This window comes from Thamnophis elegans, chromosome 4 (genome assembly GCF_009769535.1).
Source record: "Thamnophis elegans isolate rThaEle1 chromosome 4, rThaEle1.pri, whole genome shotgun sequence".
In the NCBI taxonomy this organism is placed as follows: Eukaryota; Metazoa; Chordata; class Lepidosauria; order Squamata; family Colubridae; genus Thamnophis; species Thamnophis elegans.
The window spans coordinates 137,217,924-137,237,160 of NC_045544.1; the positions used below are offsets into that span (position 1 = coordinate 137,217,924).

Consider the following 19,237-nt stretch of genomic DNA (forward strand, 5'->3'; position numbering starts at 1 on the left):
AGAGGATACCCACCGCATGGCAATGCCACCTTGACCCTTTTGCAAGAGCTACCGTTAAGTCCCTTCACGGGTAGTCCTCGACTTACGACCACAAAGTTTCCACTGATAAGTGAGCCAGTTTTTAAGTGGGCTTCTGCCTCATTTTTATACGGGTAGTCCTCGACTTACGACCACAAAGTTTCCATTGATAAGTGAGCCAGTTTTTAAGTGGGCTCTGCCTCATTTTTATACAGGTAGTCCTCGACTTACGTCTACAATTGAGCCCAAAATTTCTGTTAATGAGACATTTTTTGGAGTGAGATGTGCTTCATCTTTCTTGCCACGGTGGTTTAAGTGGAATCACTGCAGTTGTTAAGTTAGTAACAAGGTTGTTAAGCGAATCTGGCTGGCCCGTTGATTTTGCTTGTCAGAAAGTCAGAAAAGGGGGGAATCACGTTACACTGCAACCGTCATAAATATGAGTCAGTTGCCAACCGTCTCAATTTTGATCATGTGACCAAGGGGATGCTGCAATGGTCATAAAAGTGAAACAACACACAACGTAAATTTTGCCCTCTGCTGCGGTCGTAACTCGAGGACTACCTGTAATTCTGCAGAGATTTGTTGTAACTTGGAACAGTCATTATGTGACTAGTCATAAGTCAAGGACTACCTACCGTGTTTCTGCCAAAATAAAATCCAACTGGAAAATAAGCTCCTAATGAGACTTTTGAAAGAAAAATTAATGTACGACCCAGTCTTGTTTTCAGGGAAACATGGTGTATATATACCTCTTAGCCCAGGGGTCCATGGTTCCACCACAAAACCGCGTTCGACTAAACCGTGCTCGACTAAACCGCATAGCTGACGTCATCAACAGGGTGACAACAGCGCGGAGACAGAAGCACCCTGTAAATGCTAAACCTAAAATTAACCCCTAAACCTAAAACCTAACCCCTAAACCTAATCCTAAACCTAACCCTAAACCTAACCCTTAACCTAAACCTAACCCTAAACCTAACCCTTAACCTAACCCTAAACCTAATCCTAACCCTTAACCTAACCCTAAACCTAATCCTAACCCTTAACCTAACCCTCAACCTAACCCTAACCCTTAACCTAACCCTAAACCTAACCCTAAAGCTAACCCTAAAGCTAACCCTAAAGCTAACCCTTACCTTAAGTTGAATCGGCTTGCTTTCAAAGCGCTATTTAAAACGCCCTTCTTTCTCCGCGCTCGCTGTTGTCGCCCTGTTGATGACATCAGCGACGCGGTTTAATTGGGCACGGCTTAGTCGAGCGCGGTTTTGTCGTGCCACGGGGGTCCACAACCCCCCCCCCAAAAAAAAACTCCATGGAACCAGTCCCTGGTGCCCCAAAGGTTGGAGGCCACTTCCTCAGCCCCTTTGCAAACCTTATATTAACTTCCCTTGAAGATAAACTCATGCTATTAAGCCAAACTGCAAACAGAAGGCTAATCTTAAAGGTAAAGGTTCCCCTCACACATATGTGCCACTTGTTCCCGACTCTAGGGGGCGGTGCTCATCTCCGTTTCAAAGCCGAAGAGCCAGCGCTGCCCGAAAACGTCTCCGTGGTCATGTGGCTGGTATGACTCAACGCCGAAGGCGCACGGAATGCTGTTACCTTCCCATCAAAGATGGACCCTATTTTTCTACTTGCATTTTTTACGTGCTTTCGAGCTGCTAGGTGGGCAGAAGCTGGGACAAGTAACGGGAGCTCACTCCATTACGCGGCGCTAGGAGTTCGAACCTCCGAACTGCCGGCCTTTCTGATCGATAAGCTCAGCGTCTTAGCCACTGAGCCACCGCGTCCCTGTGATTAATCTTACACAAGATTTAAAAATATATTGTAAGTTGTTGTATTCATTTCTCACCACTAGGAGGCAGCACACAACTGATTTTTGCCCTTGTATGGGGACTCATCTGGCACAAGCTAGCACTCCCTCTACAAATAGTCCTCAACTTACGACAACTCGTTTAGCCACCATCCAAAGCTACAACAGCAGTGAAAACAGGGACTGACAAACAGTCCTCACGGTTACGACGATTGCAGCATTTGCATGATCCTATGATCGACATTCCAGTACTTTGGCAAACCCTGGCCATCTCTCACTTGGACTACTGCAATGCACTCTACGTGGGGCTGCCCTCGGAAACTACAGCTGGCTCAGAATGCAGCCGCAGGGGCAGCCCTTGAGTCCCCAATGATGGCCCATGCTGCACCGCTGTTATGCAGATTGTGAGTTTTAAAGACGTCTGAGTGAATCCGGGAAGAGGCAGAGACTCTAAGTGTGTCTGTGCACAGGCTGTGACTTTTAAAAACATCTGAGTGAATCCAGGAAGAGGGAAGAGGCAGAGGGGCTGGAAGTGTGTGCTGTGCACAGGCTGTGAGTCTTAAAAACATCTGAGTGAATCCAGGAAGAGGGAAGAGGCAGAGGGGCTGGAAGTGTGTGTGTGTGTGTGTACGGGCTGTGACTCTTAAAAACGTCTGAATGAATCCAGTAAGAGGGAAGAGGCAGAGCAGCTGGAAGTGTATGCTGTACACAGGCTGTGAGTTTTAAAACATCTGAGTGAATCCAGGAAGAGGGAAGAGGCAGAGGGGCTGGAAGTGTGTGCTGTACACAGGCTGTGAGTTTTAAAACATCTGAGTGAATCCAGGAAGAGGGAAGAGGCAGAGGGGCTGGAAGTGTGTGCTGTGCACAGGCTGTGAGTCTTAAAAACATCTGAGTGAATCCAGGAAGAGGGAAGAGGCAGAGGGGCTGGAAGTGTGTGCTGTGCACAGGCTGTGAGTTTTAAAGACATCTGAGTGAATCCAGGAAGAGGGAAGAGGCAGGGGGCTGGAAGTGTGTGCTGTGCACAGGCTGTGAGTTTTAAAGACATCTGAGTGAATCCAGGAAGAGGGAAGAGGCAGAGGGGCTGGAAGTGTGTGCTGTGCACAGGCTGTGAGTTTTAAAAACATCTGAGTGAATCCAGGAAGAGGGAAGAGGCAGAGGGGCTGGAAGTGTGTGCTGTGCACAGGCTGTGAGTTTTAAAAACATCTGAGTGAATCCAGGAAGAGGGAAGAGGCAGAGGGGCTGGAAGTGTGTGCTGTGCACAGGCTGTGACTTTTAAAAACATCTGAGTGAATCCAGGAAGAGGGAAGAGGCAGAGGGGCTGGAAGTGTGTGCTGTGCACAGGCTGTGAGTTTTAAAGACATCTGAGTGAATCCAGGAAGAGGGAAGAGGCAGAGGGGCTGGAAGTGTGTGCTGTGCACAGGCTGTGAGTTTTAAAGACATCTGAGTGAATCCAGGAAGAGGGAAGAGGCAGAAGGTTCCACCACAAAACCGCGTTCGACTAAAGGGCGCTCGACGAAACCGCGTAGCTGACGTCATCACAGCGCGACAACAGCGCTGAGAAAAAAGCACGCTGTAAACGCTAAACCTAAAATTAACCCCTAAACCTAAACCTAACCCCCCTAAACCTAATCCTAAACCTAACCCTAACCCTTAACCTAACCCTAAACCTAACCCTTACCTTAACTTGAATCGGCTTGCTTTCAAAGCGCTATTTAAAGCGCCCTTCTTTCTCCGCGCTCGCTGTTGTCGCCCTGTTGATGACGTCAGCGACGCGCTTTAATCGGCGCGCTTTAGTCGAGCACGGTTTTGTCGTGCCACGCAGGCAGAGAGGCTGGAAGTGTGTGCTGTGCACAGGCTGTGAGTTTTAAAAACGTCTCAATGAATCCAGGAAGAGGGAAAAGGCAGAGGGGCTGGAAGAGTGTGTGCTGTGCACAGGCTGTGAGTTTTAAAAACGTCTGAATGAATCCAGGAAGAGGGAAGAGGCAGAGAGGCTGGATGTGTGTGCTGTGCACAGGCTGTGAGTTTTAAAGACGTCTTGAGTGAATCCAGGAAGGGAAGAGCAGAGGCTTGAAGTGTGTGCGTGCACAGGCTGTGAGTTTTAAAGATGTCCGAGTGAATCCAGGAAGAGGGAAGAGGAGAGAGGCTGGAAGTGTGTGCTGTGCACAGGCTGTGAGTTTTAAAGACGTCTGAGTGAATCTAGGAAGAGGGAAAAGCAGAGGGGCTGGAAGTGTGTGTAAGGTGGTCAGTATATAGAAGACCGGCAAGGACAGCCATATTTCCTCTGTAAGTAGCTGTTTTATTGTTTTGTGTACTTATTTTATTCTTATTTAAGTAGTAAGTGCACAAATAATAAATTTCCCTTTTTTATATCTTCTTTTTGTAGGTCATTCTTTGGGGCAAAGAATTCAGTGACATCGACTTGGCCACTCCTACAGAGTCATACGACTGCCAAGCTACTCCCACCCGGTCACATAACTGCCAAGCCACTCCCACTGAGTCACATAACTACCAAGCTACTCCCACCGTCACATGACCACCAAGTCACTCCCACAAAACAGGCCACACCTACAGAAAAGGTTCTAAAAAAATTTGAAACCCCCCCACTGGCAACAACCCACTACTCACACGACCCGGGTTCCCCTCTTCCACCACCCCCTCAAGCTAGGCCACTGAGCCACAAAGATAGAATAACAGAGTTGGAAGGGCCCTTGGAGGTCTTCTAGTCCAACCCCTCCTGCTCAAGCAGGAAATCCTATAACAGTGATGGCTAACCGTTTTCCAATCATGTGCCAAAATGGGGGGGGCATAGGTAGGTCGTGCACAAAGATTAACTTGACTTTGCATTTGATAACTTCAGCTAGATTGTTGGTGGCGCAATACTGGAAGAAGGAGATTTGTCTATTATCCAAGAATGGACATTGAAAATCACAAACTTAGCAGAGATGGCTAAAATATTTGCATATCTCAAGGATAATTCAAACGAGATATAACGAGACTGGGAAAATGGATTGACTATATTCAAATAAATATGGGTCTAGGAAATTTCAGATAGCTTATGATTAAGATCAGAAATGATACAAATTGTTTATAGTTAGCCTAGCAAGGAGGAGCTAAGCTCAATTCAAAGATGTTATTAACTCTCTACTTTCTCTTTAAGTATATTTTAAACTGTTTTTGTTAAAGATTATACCTTGTATTGGTTCTGGGAAGTCAGGGTGGGGGAAAGTTGGGGGAGGGTGGGAGGGAGTGAGCTTACTAAGTTGGAGGAGGGGTGTTGGATGATTGTACATGTATACTGCTATTTTTCTTGTTTATGTATTGAAATGGAATTATAAATACCATCAAACAAAAGGGAATTTGCTCAGAAGCTGAAATGCACCAAGTGAATTAGAGGAAGAGTGGGAAGCAGTGGAGAGAAAAGATAGGAAGAGAGAGATGGGAGAAAGGTGAGGGGGGAAGATGAGGTGTATAAGGAGGAGTGGTAAGGGAGAGAGAAGGAGAAAGGAAGGGAAGTAGAGTAGAAAATGATGGAGGGAAGACGAATATAGAAGAGTGGGAAGCAGTGAGAGGAAAGATAGGACATAGAGGATAGTAGAGAGTGTTAAGGGGGAAGATGAGGTTTATAATGAGGAGTGAATGAAGAGAAAGGAAAAGGAAGTAATAGATAAAAATGAAGGGGAGAAAATGTAGAAAGGTGGTAAGAGGGGAGAAAGTGTCGGATAAGGTATAATATGGGTATGGAGAGCAGAAGAGCCTAATAACTGTGTTTTTCTTTTTTTCTTTCTTTGGTAGTTGATGGTAAGATGAATTGATGTAATTACTTAATAATACAACATTTTTTTTTATTTATTAGACTTATATACCGCTTCATGGGCTTTCAGCCCTCTCTAAGCGGTTTACAATTTTTTAGCAAATTGAGTCAGCAACTTGCCCCCACAGTCCGGGTCCTCATTTCACCCACCTCGGAAGGATGGAAGGCTGAGTCGACCTGGAGCCGGTGAGATTTGAACCGCTGAGCTGCAGATCACAGTCAGCTAAAGTGGCCTGCAGTACTGCACCCTAACCACTGCGCCCCCTCGGCTCTATGATATGACTATGTAATATATACTGTGATTCTATGCTATGAAAAAGGAATAAAACTTCTATGTAAAAAAAGAGTTCCCACACCCATGCTATGTCCACGACCCCCCCCCCCCCACTTTTGGCTCACGGTTTTCACCCTCCCCAGGCTCCAGAGGCTTTCTAGGAGTCTGGGGAGGGCGAAACAGCCTCCCCCACCCCTCTGAGGCCCTCCGGAGGCTTCCCCTCCCGGAGCGCGAAAAAACAGGTCCTATGGCCAAACCAGAAGTGTCTTCCGGTTTGATCATAGGGCCGATTTTCGACCTCCGAAGCCTTAGGGAAGCCTCCTAAAGGCTCCAGAGGGCGAATAACGGCCCTACGAGCAAACCAGAAGTTTGTTCCTGAACTTCCAGTTTGCCCGTAGGCAGTTGTTTGTGCTCCGGGGCATTCAAGGAAGCCTCCAGAGGGCGAAAAATGGCCTTAAAAGAAGGCCAAAGTCAGCACCACCAGCACGCGCATGCGCGCTGGAGCTGACAGAGCAACACCTCACGTGCCCTAACAAATGGTTCCGTGTGCCACCTGTGGCACACGTGCCATAGGTTCGGGCACTATAATATTGCAGACAAATGGTTGTGCAATCTCTTCTTAAAAACTTCTGGAGGCAGGTTGTTCCACTGGTTAATTGTTCTAACTGACAGGAAATTTCTCCTCAGTTCTAAGTGCTTATCTCCTTGATTAGTTTCCACATTGCTTCTTGTCCTGCCTTCAGGTGCTTTGGAGAATAGTTTGACTCCCTCTTCTTTGGGGCAACCCCTGAGATATTGGAAGATTGCTATCCTGTCTCCCCTGGTCTTTCTTTCTATTAAACTAGACATGCCCAGTTCCTGCAAACCGTTCTTCATATGTTTGAGCCTCCAGTCCCCTAATCCTCTTTCTGCTCTTCTCTGCACTCTTTCTTTTACAATACAATAGCAGAGTTGGAAGGGACCTTGGAGGTCTTCTAGTCCACCCCCTGCCTAGGCAGGAACCCTTTACCGTTTCAGACAAATGGCTATCTAACATCTTCTTAAACTTCCAGTGTTGGGACAGTCACAACTTCTGGAGGCAACTTCTGTTCCATGATTCATTGTTCTGACTGTCAGGAAATTTCTCCTCAGTTCTCAGTTGCTTCTCTCTTTGAGTTTCCACCCATTGCTTCTTGTCCTGCCCTCAGGTGCCTTGGAGAATAGCTTGACTCCCTCTTCTTTGTGCAACCCCTGATATTGGAAGACTGCTATCATGTCTCCCCTAGTCCTTCTTTTCATACCCAATTCCTCCACTGAGCCATTTTTTTAGCATTCAAACTTACAAAGGCACTTTAAAAAAGTGATGGGCAACCCGTCCTCGCACTTATAGCCGTTGCAACATCCCCATGGTCCCGTGGTCGAAATTAAGACACTTGGCGCGTGTTAACAAAGATTGCAGCTTCCCGGAGTTACATTCCATCTGCCTCCTTCCCAAGCCGGCTTCTGACAAGCCAAATCAGTGGGGGAAGCCGGATTCGCTTAAACCCTCCCCCATGCACGATTCATTTAACAACTGCAAAGGTCCGCTTAACGACCATGGCAAAAAAAAACCCCTCGTCAAATCAGCGTTCACTAACAATTTCCTGTCTCAGCAACAGAACTCTGGTCCCAACTGGCTTGTAGGTCAACAACTACCGTATTTTTCAGTCTATAAGACGCACCGGAGTATAAGACACACCATGATTTTGAAGAGGTATTTTTTTTTTAAAAGGGTTTTGCACTCTGCAGGCCTCCCAAACCTCTGCACACCTGTTTTTTGCAAAAAAATAGGGGGGGGGGGCAAATGCAGTGTTTGGGAGGCTTGTAGAGTGCTCCTAGGGGCTGGGGGGGTCAAAACAAGGAGGAAAACAGCCCATTTATCGCAAAAACAGGCCGTTTTTTGCAAAAAAAAAAAAAAAAAGGCATGCAGAGGCTTTGGGAGGCTTGTAGAGTGCTCCTGGGGATGGGGGGGGGGAACAGCCCGTTTTTGTTGCCTTTCTTTGCCCTCCAGCCCCACAGGTTCACTTTGCAAGCCTCCCAACCCTCTGCACCTCCATTTTTGCCAAGGGGGGGGATTTGGGAGGCCAAAAATGCTGTATTCAGTGTATCAGATGCACCCAGATTTTCACCCACTTTTGGGCAGGGAAGGTGTGTCTTATACTCCGAAAATACGGTACCTATAATCCAAAGCAAGTTGCGGGGGCCCCATACATGGCCCGTTTTGGCTGGCATAAGCACCGCAGGTCGGTCCTTTAATATTTCCAGCCCGGCCCCATGGTCCGGATTTAATCAACCCGCTGTCAACTCACAAAGCATTCCTGGCCTGCTCTCGAGTTGCCATAGGCAAGGGGATGGGGAACTGACGATGCAGCACGACCACAACAGAAGCACATTCCATGTATATCTTTCTCAAGGCTGTCTCCAAGGTTACCCGCAGCAGCCAGAGGGGCATGATCTCTACAGCCGAGGAAAGTGCTCCATTGGATAATGTGTTATGACACACCCTGGGGGGAGGGGGGGGAAACAGGGTCATAGTTGGGTCGAAAATTACATGGGGGTCACAGCTGCCTTCACTTGGGTACCTGCCGGCATGTTGCTCCTAAAAAAGAACTGGATTTTTTAACGCTTGGCTCGAGACATGGTTTAATTAGGGCCTTGAATTTGACACCCCTGGAGTAGAGATTTGGTCTCTGGCTGAAAGCCATCTGAAGACACTAGAATCATTTTGAAATGTGGTTTTTACAGGCAGCTGATACATATAAGCTGGGTTTAACAAAATCAAATGAGGAAGTGATAACCCGCCTGGGGAAGTCAAGTGAAATCAATCAAAACCATCAAAAAACGAAGTTTAAGAATATTTCGCACTTGTGATACGACACCCGGAAAAATAGGGCATCTGTCACTTAATCCTCCAGGGAAAGATCGAAGGCAAATGAGGTCCAGGCAGAAGAACAACAACATAGCTTCAAAATTTGAGGGACGGGACTTTTTTCATGCGGCTGTTGATAAAAATAGGATCGGCAACATGATCGCCAATGGCCGATGACAGATATGGCACAAGAAGAAGAATAGTTGTACATAGAACTGGGGGAGGTTTTTTTATATTTCAAAATGCACTTAAATCCATAAAACCTGGGGGGGAAATGCCCATTTTAATATCATCTTAAAAGCTCTCTTGTCAACTCCTAAAGTTGCCATTCTAGGGGGGGGGAGCGCATTCCATGCATACTTTCAGCTAGAGTCGGATCTCAGATTACTGCAGCAGGCTTCGGAGGGGTGCACCTCATTGGGGAATGTGATGTATGACACAGACTGAGGAGAGGGAAAGAACAGAGGTAAAGTTCAGCTATAATTCAAATGAGTCTCAGATCTGACTGCAACAAGGTGTTGCCAAAATGTGCTCCTAATAAATGACTGGTTTTCTTTTGAAACTTGGCTCGAGACTCATGAATCGATGAGGGTGTCTTTCGGAAACCTGACACTCTCAGGCCTTGAGCCATGAAAGAAAAAAAAATATCACGTTTTTACCTTGGATGACGGAGTTGAGCATTGCGAAGAGGCGATCGTCCAGGTTTCGGGGCTGCTGTACGAGGGTCCTTCAGCCAAGTTGAAGCACAGATCCTCCTCGTTTTGCAGACAGCCGCTCCGAGAATTTTCGGCCGGGACATATACTGATGACGATGGCGCTAGTGTTATCGGCACGAAGCATACGCTGCCTCCACCGGCCCAGGGCTCGATTGACAAGCATTTTGGCTAAGGATTGTTGGTGTTCTCCCTTTGGGGTCGGAAACAGGAAAGAGAAGAAGAAACAGGAGAATCACTATTCCAAAAGGCTGCGAGACATATGGGAAGTACACAAGTCTGTTTAAAATCTCCATGCTACCACTGAAAACTGGAAAAGGTCTACATTGCAATATTTAGACAATGCTTTAAGATGGGTGGACTTAACTCCCAGAATTCCCAGCCAGCCTACTTTAAGATGAGTGGACTAAAACTCCCAGAATCCTCCAGCCAGCCTGCTTTAAGATGGGTGGACTTCCACTCCCAGAATCCCCCAGTCAGCATGTTTAAGATGAGTGGACTAAAACTCTCAGAATTCCCCAGCCAGCCTGCTTTAAGATGGGTGGACTTAAACTCCCAGAATTCCCCAGCCAGCAATGCTTTAAGATGAGTGGACTAAAACTCCCAGAATTCCCCAGCCAGCATGCTTTAAGAGAGGTGGACTTCCACTCCCAGAATCCCCCAGCAGCATGCTTTAAGAGGGGTGGACTTCCACTCCCAGAATTCCCCAGCCAACATGTTGATGGGCTTTGTTAAAGTTGCTAAGGTTTACAGTGTTGTCAAACCACAACAAAGTGACGATAGGGAACATTATGTGATCCGGAGCACCAAAAAACAATCAGGCTGCTGGCCACGATTACTTGATCAAACCCCATCATCTGCCAATTACCTCCCACAGACCCATTAGATCTCACAGGGTTGGCCTCCTCCGGGTGCCATCTACCAGCCAATGCCATCTGGCTACTACCCGGGGGAGGGCCTTCTCTGTGGCAGCCCCGGCCCTCTGGAATGAACTCCCCGCTGGGATTCGGACCCTCACCTCTCTCCAGGCTTTCTGAAAAGCCATCAAAACCTGGCTTTGCCGGCAGGCCTGGGGGTGATGAGTTCCCTCCCCTCTCGACATGTATGGTTGTGCAACTGTTGCCTATTTTTAATATTGTATTTCATTTTTATGTTCCCCTTTTCCCCCCTTTGAATTGTTCGCCGCCCTGAGTCCTCCTGGAGAAGGGCGGCATACAAATAATAAAATTCTATTCTATTCTATTCTATTTAAACAAATGCCTTCCACGTTAAGGCTTCAATCATGCGGATCAGCAAGAAAGCCAAGGAAAACGGACGTCCCAGGAGCTCACCATAAAATACTTTTTCTCTTCGTGGTCCTGGCACATGGAGATAGCTTCCTGGGGCGGGATCATGTTCCACAGTCCATCGCTCCCCAAAATTATATATTTATGCTTCTGAGGATCCAGCGTGGTACACTCGTGTCCGGTTCTGGAGAAACCACAAACTCCCACTGTAGAAGTCGTAACTCCATAGATCACCTATAAAAAAAACAACAGATTAACAGAGTTGGAAGGGACCTTGTAGATCATCTAGTCCAACTCCGCACGCCCAAGCAGGAGACCTTACAGGCGTACACCCTTTCTGAAAGATCGCAGTCAAGTCTCTTCTTGAAAGATTCCAGTGATGAAGAGACACGGACTTTATTATTTAAGCAAAACGAGTGTCTTCCAAAATCGTGTTTCAAGATATATATATTTTTGAGAACGTCAATTTGAGGCCTTTCAGAATCCATCCCAGCTAGATTTCTCTAGTCTGGCCCACTGCAAACAGGAAACTGGAGGTCTGGATCATGGGTCACCAACCCTTCGGACCTCAAGGGCCACTAAATTCATAATTTTAAATCCCGCAGACCACTAATATGATCTGCCTAACGACCGGCTGGGTGGGCGTGGCTAGGTGGTCATGTGACTGGGTGGGCGAGGCCAACTCAATGTCACTCACGTCGAAGGGAGCCTTACCGGCCTCTACTTGCCCTCCCTCCCCAGCACTCCTTGCCTGCCCATCCAGGCTCCTTAGGGCCCCAAGAGGAAGCAGTTGCTGGAGCTAAGCAGCCACCAGGAGAAAGAGTTGGCAAAACAGCTCAGTTCAAACTGGAACTGACCGAGAAGGAGGCTCAGCAGAAGCACCTCACTGAGGACTAGGAGCATAGGCTTTCCAAGCAGAGGGAAGACCTGCGGGAGTGCAAGGCCAGGTACTGGTGTCTGGAGGCTCAGCGGGCTGAGATGGTCAGCCAGTTCCAGGCCATGATGCAGTCCCACTGGAACGAGGCCCTCCGGCTCTTCGCCACCAGCAGTACTTCCCTCCAGCCTTCGCCCAAAGCCCCCCACCAGGAGGCTGAAGCAGACCCCAAGTCGGAATTTCTGCCCCCCTCCGACCCCCACAAAAAGACCCCAAAGGGGAGACTCTCTGCAGCAACACAAACGTTCATTGCAAGTATCCATCCCAGGGGCCGTAGTCTGAGGACCCCAGATTTAATGCAATATAAAAAATGCAAATATTTTTTCTGCGGACCACCAGTTGGTGACCGCTGGTCTGGATGATATTTGCTGGGTAAAGAACCTTCTCTGTAATATGAAATCAAGCAGGCCAAGGAAGAAATGTTTCATCCGGACTTACCCCCTAACGTCTCATTTGTTAGGCATGAAGGTGATTTAAAGTTCCTAGCCTCAAACAGCAAACTGACAACTCTTCTTCATCATCACACTACCGTAGTTAAGATGCTGGCATAGAAACCAGGAGACAGGAGTTCTAGTCCCGCCTTAGGCATGAAAGACAGCTGGGTGACCTTGGGCGAATCACCAGGAGTTGATGAATTCTAGTTCTGCCTTAGAAATGAAAGCCAATTGGGTGATCTTGGACCAATCACCAGGAGACTGTGAGTACTAGTCCCGCCTAGGCATGAAAGTCGACTGGGTGATTTTGGACCGATTACCAGATGGTGACTTCTAGTCCCGTATTAGAATAGAAGCTGGCTGGGTGGCTTTGAACCAATTACAAAGGATACAGTGAGCATTAGTTCTGCCCTAGGCATCAAGGTCAGTTATTTTAACCAGGTCATCATAGTAGTTAAGGTGCTGACCTAGAAACCAGGAGAAAGTGAGTTCTAGTCCCACCTTCTCATGAAACTGACTGGGAGACTTTGGACCAATCACCAGGAGACGGTGAGTTCTAGTCCCGCCTAAGGCAACCAAGCCAGCTGGATGACTTGGACCAATCACAGGAGGAGCAGTGAGTTCTAGTCCCGCCTCAGGCAAGAAAGCCAGTTGGATGATTTTGAACCAATCACCAGGAGACTGTGGAGTTCTAGTCCCGCCTCAGGCAGAAAGCCAGCTGGATGACTTTGGACCAATCACCAGGAGACTGTGAGTTCTAGTCCTGCCTTAAGCGTGAAAGCCAACTGGCTGACTTTGGCCAATCCCCAGCAGATGCTGAATCTAGTCCCACCTTCGGACTGAAACAAAAAGCTGACTGGGTGAGAACAGTGCATCGTCATAAATATGACTCATCTGCCATGTGTTTCGAATTTGCAAGAGCACAGGGATGCGGCAAAGTCGTAAGGGTGAGCCCCTTTTTCCGGCGCCATTGTAACTTCAAACAGTCGCTAAACAAGCTGTTGCCAGTTAAGCACTACCTCCCTATGAATCCCAAAATCTTTCTGCCAATCGTCCCATCATTTCAATTTGTTTTTCTTTGCTTTTTTTAGGTTTTTTTTTTTTAATTTATTTTTTACAATGTTGTGAACGGTGTGGTACCGAAGTATCATACATTTCATACAAGAAAATTAATATTAATCATATTGTTTCATTTAACAACCTTATATAATGCTAGTAATAATACACAGCTTTATATTAAATTATAATCTTTCATGTTTAGTTATTCAATTATTTCACATGTTGTGTTTATACCAATCACCCTATCTTAATTATTGCACCGTTTGATATGAATAAAATATTATCAATCATATTTGTTACATTTTAACAAACTTATACAACTAATATCCTGTTTCTCCCCAAAATAAACCCTCCCTGGATAATAAGCCCCAATTGCGCTTTAAGTGCATGGCCGCTGAATAAGCCCTCCCCGAAAATATTGCAACACAGCAGCAGCCATGAGGTGACCACGCTCACCGCCTCCTGCACCCCAAAAATAATAAGACCTCCCCGAAATAAGGCCAAGTGCTCATTTCGGGGGGGTCAAAAGAATATAAGACCCTGTCTTATTTTCAGGGAGACACGGTATTAATTCCAACGTTTATATTACACCAGAAGCTATACTTACCAAGGGCTCGAGCCACAGCCAAGAAGGGAATCTGATCGATAACCGTGCTTCGTCGGACGGGACCATTGTGACTCAAACGAGGCCGTTTCCAAACCACCCGATTCACACCGGATTTGTTGATCACACTAAAAACAATCGGCGAGAACAGAGGGAGGAAATAAATGAAGAGTGGAAAGTTTAAAAGAAACGAAATGTCAAGGCATTGTTTGCTAAACGAGACTTCTACAATCATTGAAGGCAAGTTGTTATCTATAAAGCCCTACCTGGCCTGGTTAACCGAGGAACATAACAGCAACAGCAATAATAGTACTTAGACCTAAAACTAAAGGTCCCTCTCGCACATATGTGCTAGTCGTTCCCAACTCTAGGGGGCGGTGCTCATCTCCGTTTCAAAGCCAAAGAGCCAGCGCTGTCCGTAGACGTCTCCCTGGTCATGTGGCCAGAATGACTAAGCACCGAAGGCGCATGAAAACGCTGTTCCCTTCCCACCAAATTTAGTGGTTCCTATTTTTCTACTTGCATTTTTACGTGCTTTCAAACTGCTAGGTTGGCAGAAGCTGGGACAAGTCACGGGAGCTCACTCCGTCACGCGGCGCTAGGGATTCGAACCGCCGACCTGCCGACCTTTCTGATCGATAGCTCAGCGTCTTAGCCATTGAGCCACCGCGTCCCTCAATACTTAAGACTTATATACCGCTTATAGTGCTTATAGCGCTCTCAGTCAGGATCGAACTCCTGACAGTGAGCAGTGAGTTAACCCTGCAGTACTGAATTCTAACCACTGGGCCACCATAGCTCAATATTGATTTTAATTATAGGATAATTGTTTTCAGTCTTGAATGGATTACTTAATGTTAAAACAACATAATTGTATATTTGATATTACCATGTTTTCCCGAAATAAGCGCCTGGCCTTATTTTCAGGGAGGTCTTAGTATTTTTGAGGTGCAGAAGGCAGCGAGCGTGGTCACCTCACGGCTGCTGCTGTATGGCAATATTTTTGTGGGAAGGGCTTATTTTAGCACATGCACTTCAAAAGCCCGATTGGGCTTATTATCCGGGGAGATCTGATTTTCAATGAAACAGGGTATAAGCCGCCCAGAGTCTTTTTGAGGGGATGGTCATAACACCATCATCAAAGAATATCAACAGGAATAGCACTTAAGACTTATATACCACTTCGTAGTGTTTTACAGCCCTCTCTAAGCGGTTACAGAGTCAGCCTCTTGCCCCCAACAATCTGGGTCCTCATTTTACGGCCCTCGGAAGGACGGAAGGCTGAGTCACATTGAGCCAGTCAGGATCGAACTTCCTGGCTGTTGGCAGAGTTAGCCTGCAATATTTAATTGAAACCACTGTGCCATCAAGGCTTCCTTCCTTCTTTCCTTTTCTCTCCTTCCTTCATTCCTTTCCTTTCCTTCCTCCTTCCTTCCTTCCTTCCTTCCTTCCTTCCTTCACAATAGCACTTAAGACTTATATACTGCTTCATAATGCCCTCTCTAAGCGGTTTACAGAGTCAGCATATTTCCCCTAACAATCTGGGTTCTCATTTTACCAGCCTCGGAAGGATGGAAGGCCGAGTCAACATTGAGCCAGTCAGGATCGAACTCCTAGCTGTGGGCAGTGTTAGCCTGCAATATTTAATTGAAACCACTGTGCCATCAAGGCTTCCTTCCTTCCTTCCTTTTCTCTCCTTCCTTCCTTCCTTTTCTCTCCTTCCTTCCTTCGCAATAGCACTTAAGACTTATATACTGCTTCATAATGCCCTCTCTAAGCGGTTTACAGAGTCAGCATATTTCCCCTAACAATCTGGGTCCTCATTTTACGGGCCTCAGAAGGACGGAAGGATGAGTCAACATTGAGCCAGTCAGGATCAAACTCCTGGCTGTTGGAAGAGTTAGCCTGCAATATTTAATTGAACCCACTGTGCCATCAAGGCTTCCTTCCTTCCTTTTCTCTCCTTCCTTCATTCCTTTTCCTTCCTTCCTTCCCTTCCTTCCTTCGCAATAGCACTTAAGGCTTATATACTGCTTCATAATGCTTTACAGCCCTCTCTAAGCGGTTTACAGAGTCAGCATATTTCCCCTAACAATCTGGGTCCTCATTTTATCGACCTCGGAAGGATGGAAGGCTGAGTTAACATTGAGCCAGTCAGGATCAAACTCTTGGCAGTGGGCAGAATTAGCCTGCAATATTTAATTGAAACCACTGTGCCATCAAGGCTTCCTTCCTTCCTTCCTTCCTTCCTTCCTTCCTTCCCTTTCTCTTCTTCCTTCCTTCCTTTTCTTTCCTTCCTTTCCTTCCTTCCTTCCTTCCTTCCTTCTTTCCTTTCCTTTCCTTCCTTCCTTCGCAATAGCACTTAAGACTTATATACTGCTTCATAATGCTTTACAGCCCTCTCTAAGCGGTTTACAGAGTCAGCATATTTCCCCTAACAATCTGGGTCCTCATTTTATCGACCTCGGAAGGATGGAAGGCTGAGTTAACATTGAGCCAGTCAGGATCAAACTCTTGGCAGTGGGCAGAATTAGCCTGCAATATTTAATTGAAACCACTGTGCCATCAAGGCTTCCTTCCTTCCTTCCTTCCTTCCTTCCCTTTCTCTTCTTCCTTCCTTCCTTTTCTTTCCTTCCTTTCCTTCCTTCCTTCCTTCCTTCCTTCTTTCCTTTCCTTTCCTTCCTTCCTTCGCAATAGCACTTAAGACTTATATACTGCTTCATAATGCTTTACAGCCCTCTCTAAGCGGTTTACAGAGTCAGCATATTTCCTCTAACAATCTAGGTCCTCATTTTATCCACCTCAGAAGGACGGAAGGCTGAGTCAACCTTTGAGCTGGATCAAACTATTGGCAGTGAGCGATGAATTAGCCTCCAATACAGATAGTCCTTGACTTACAACCACAACTGAGCCCAGAATTCTGTTGCTAAGAGAAAGACATTTGTTAAGTGAAATTTACCCCATGTTACATCCTTTCTTGTCACAGTTGTCAATTTATGACGGCTGCAGCAACCTACGGCCTTTTTTGCGACCTTCTGACAAGCAAAGTCAATGGGGGGTGAAGGGGAGCAAGATTCACTTAACAACCATGTTACTACTAACTTACACTGCGGTGATTCGCTTAACAACGGCGGCCAAAAACATCGTGAAACGGGGCAACCGTCTTCATTAGCGACAGAAAATTTGGGCTCCATTGTGGTCGTAAGTCGAGGACTACCTTATAAGTCGAAAAAGCCACCTTTTGAGCAAGCCAGTGAGATCTGTTACCTTCCCCCGAGGCCTTCAATCCGCTGCCTCTCCTTTGGAAGCTCAGGTTTGTGATCCTGCGTCACCTCCACGGCCCGGACGTAGTCGTCCTTCGGGTCATCCTGGACTCCAAGAACCACGCCCGAGTCGCCCACGTGAGCCACGTACATCTTTGAACCACGGATTACTACCACGCTGGCTGTCGTGCCTGAAGTACTCGGGAGACCCGTCATGGTCTTCGGCCATTCAGCTGCAAAGGGGGGAAAATAATTATGTTATATAATAAACGTTCTGACCCCCCTCTTCATATACCAAAGCACGCTGAGACAAAGCTACTTCAAGGATTTATTAACACACAGACTAGACCTTGGCAGCAATCCAGCACAGACCAGACATTGGCAGCAATCCAGCCTGCCAAGAAAGCCACGATAGTTTCTCCAGCTCTAGTGAATACGTTGACTCCTGCAATGAGCGTGTGGAAAGTCATTCCTTTTATAGTCTTGAGAGGAGCCTAATTGCCACCAGCTGAGTTCCATTATCTCCTGTAACTGCGTAACTGTTCTTTACGCCTATTAGCCTTCTGTTGCCAGGCATCAAGGACCAATTCACTTGACTCCTCCCCACTGCTCCAATGCATGACGTCAGGATCACACTCCCTTGTCTCCTCCCCACTGCTCCAAGGCTTGACTTCGGGAGCACGCTCCCTTTGGCTCTCACCGCTGCTCCAGGCCTCAGGCACCTCCTGGTAGCCAACTAGCCTCTCTGCACCCTGCTCGGAGTCGGAACCCTGTCCCTCCACATCTTCCAGAGCCGACTCATAGGGCTCCTTGCTGTTGGAGTCTGGTGGCAGCTCCAACGGCTCCTGCTGGGCCACAACAATAAACTAGCGGGATACCCGTGCTCCGCTACAAAACTATCTGATCGGGCTTGCCCCACAGAAGCCTCTCCTCTCCTATTCCCCTTCTCTCCCTCAGGCTGGCCTCACTGAGCCTCTCCTCTCCGCTTTCCCCCCTCAGGCTTGCCCCAGAGGCCTCTCCAATCTTATCCCCTTCACTCCCTCAGTCTAACTCCTTAGCATTTTCCAGGTGGGGAGGGGGAGTTGAATGTCTAAACTCCCTGCCCACAGGCTGGATGAGTCACACGCTGGCCATGCCGATGCCCAGGTGGCAGTTGGAACAGAGTCCTTTTCAGGTGGGGAGGGGGAGTAGAGCATCTAACTTCTTAGCACCAGAGTGTGCTAATAATAATAATGTAAGAAATACTAATGATCTGATAGTCATTTCAAAAAATCCTTTCTTAGCAAGCACCCAGAAGCCAAGAGGAACATACAGGCCAAATTTCACATTTGTAGGCTTTAAGGTTCTGGAGATTTCGTGATGATGCGTGAGTGGTATTTCACTTTTATAGAGAGAAAGATACATAAATCAGCAAGTAAGCAAGCAAGCAAGAGAGCCGGTTTAGTCTAATACAGAGGTGTCAAACTCAAGGCCCACGGGCCAGATCCAGCCCGCAGAGTGCTTAAATCTGGCCTGCAATGCCTCTGGACGTGGCACGACAAAACCACGCTCGTCAAAATAGCGGTGATAAAATCGCGTCGCTAAAGCCGCGACGTCATCACCGCCGCGACAACAGCGCGGCGACAGAAGGCGCTTTAAAACAGCGCGGCGGCAGAAAGCGGATTTAAATTAAGGTAAGGGTTAGGATTAGGTTTAGGGGTTTGTTTTAGGGTTTGTTTTAGGGTTAGGGTTAGGTTAGGGTTAGGTTTAGGGTTAGATTTAGGGTTAGGTTTAGGATGCTGAGTGCTTGGAAATAAGCGGATTTGCCCTCCTCGATTATGTCATCGCGGTAGGGTCGCGTTTTTCCTTAGTGTTTCGAATGGCGCGAATTAGTCTTCGCGCTTATGTCTCCGCGGATAAGGGCTTCGTGGATTTGTGGTGGAACCGCCTCTGGAAGCCAAAACAGGGCGCGGGGGCATTGTAGTTCTCCATGGACTGGCCAAGGGGGAGAGGAGGGGAGGAGACGGGGACTGACGCTTCCACCAGCACCTTACTGGCCAAAACAGGGTTGGGAAGGGTGTGCAAGCCCCCCCCCATGCCTCATTTCAGCCTGGACAGCCTCCTGGAGCACTCTGCCAGCCAAAACACAGGGGAGGATG

General features: G+C 47.3%; 1 protein-coding gene across 1 annotated transcript in view; it reads right to left on the minus strand.

The window, feature by feature from the left end:
• PPM1D (protein phosphatase, Mg2+/Mn2+ dependent 1D) overlaps positions 1 to 19,237 on the minus strand; it is a 37,362-nt gene that overhangs the window by 6,733 nt on the left and 11,392 nt on the right. Inside the window, 7 exon segments of the mRNA XM_032216435.1 lie at positions 9,466 to 9,594; positions 9,596 to 9,712; positions 10,851 to 10,972; positions 10,975 to 11,007; positions 11,010 to 11,039; positions 13,840 to 13,964; positions 17,104 to 17,332. Of these exon segments, the coding sequence (XP_032072326.1) occupies positions 9,466 to 9,594; positions 9,596 to 9,712; positions 10,851 to 10,972; positions 10,975 to 11,007; positions 11,010 to 11,039; positions 13,840 to 13,964; positions 17,104 to 17,332 (785 nt within the window).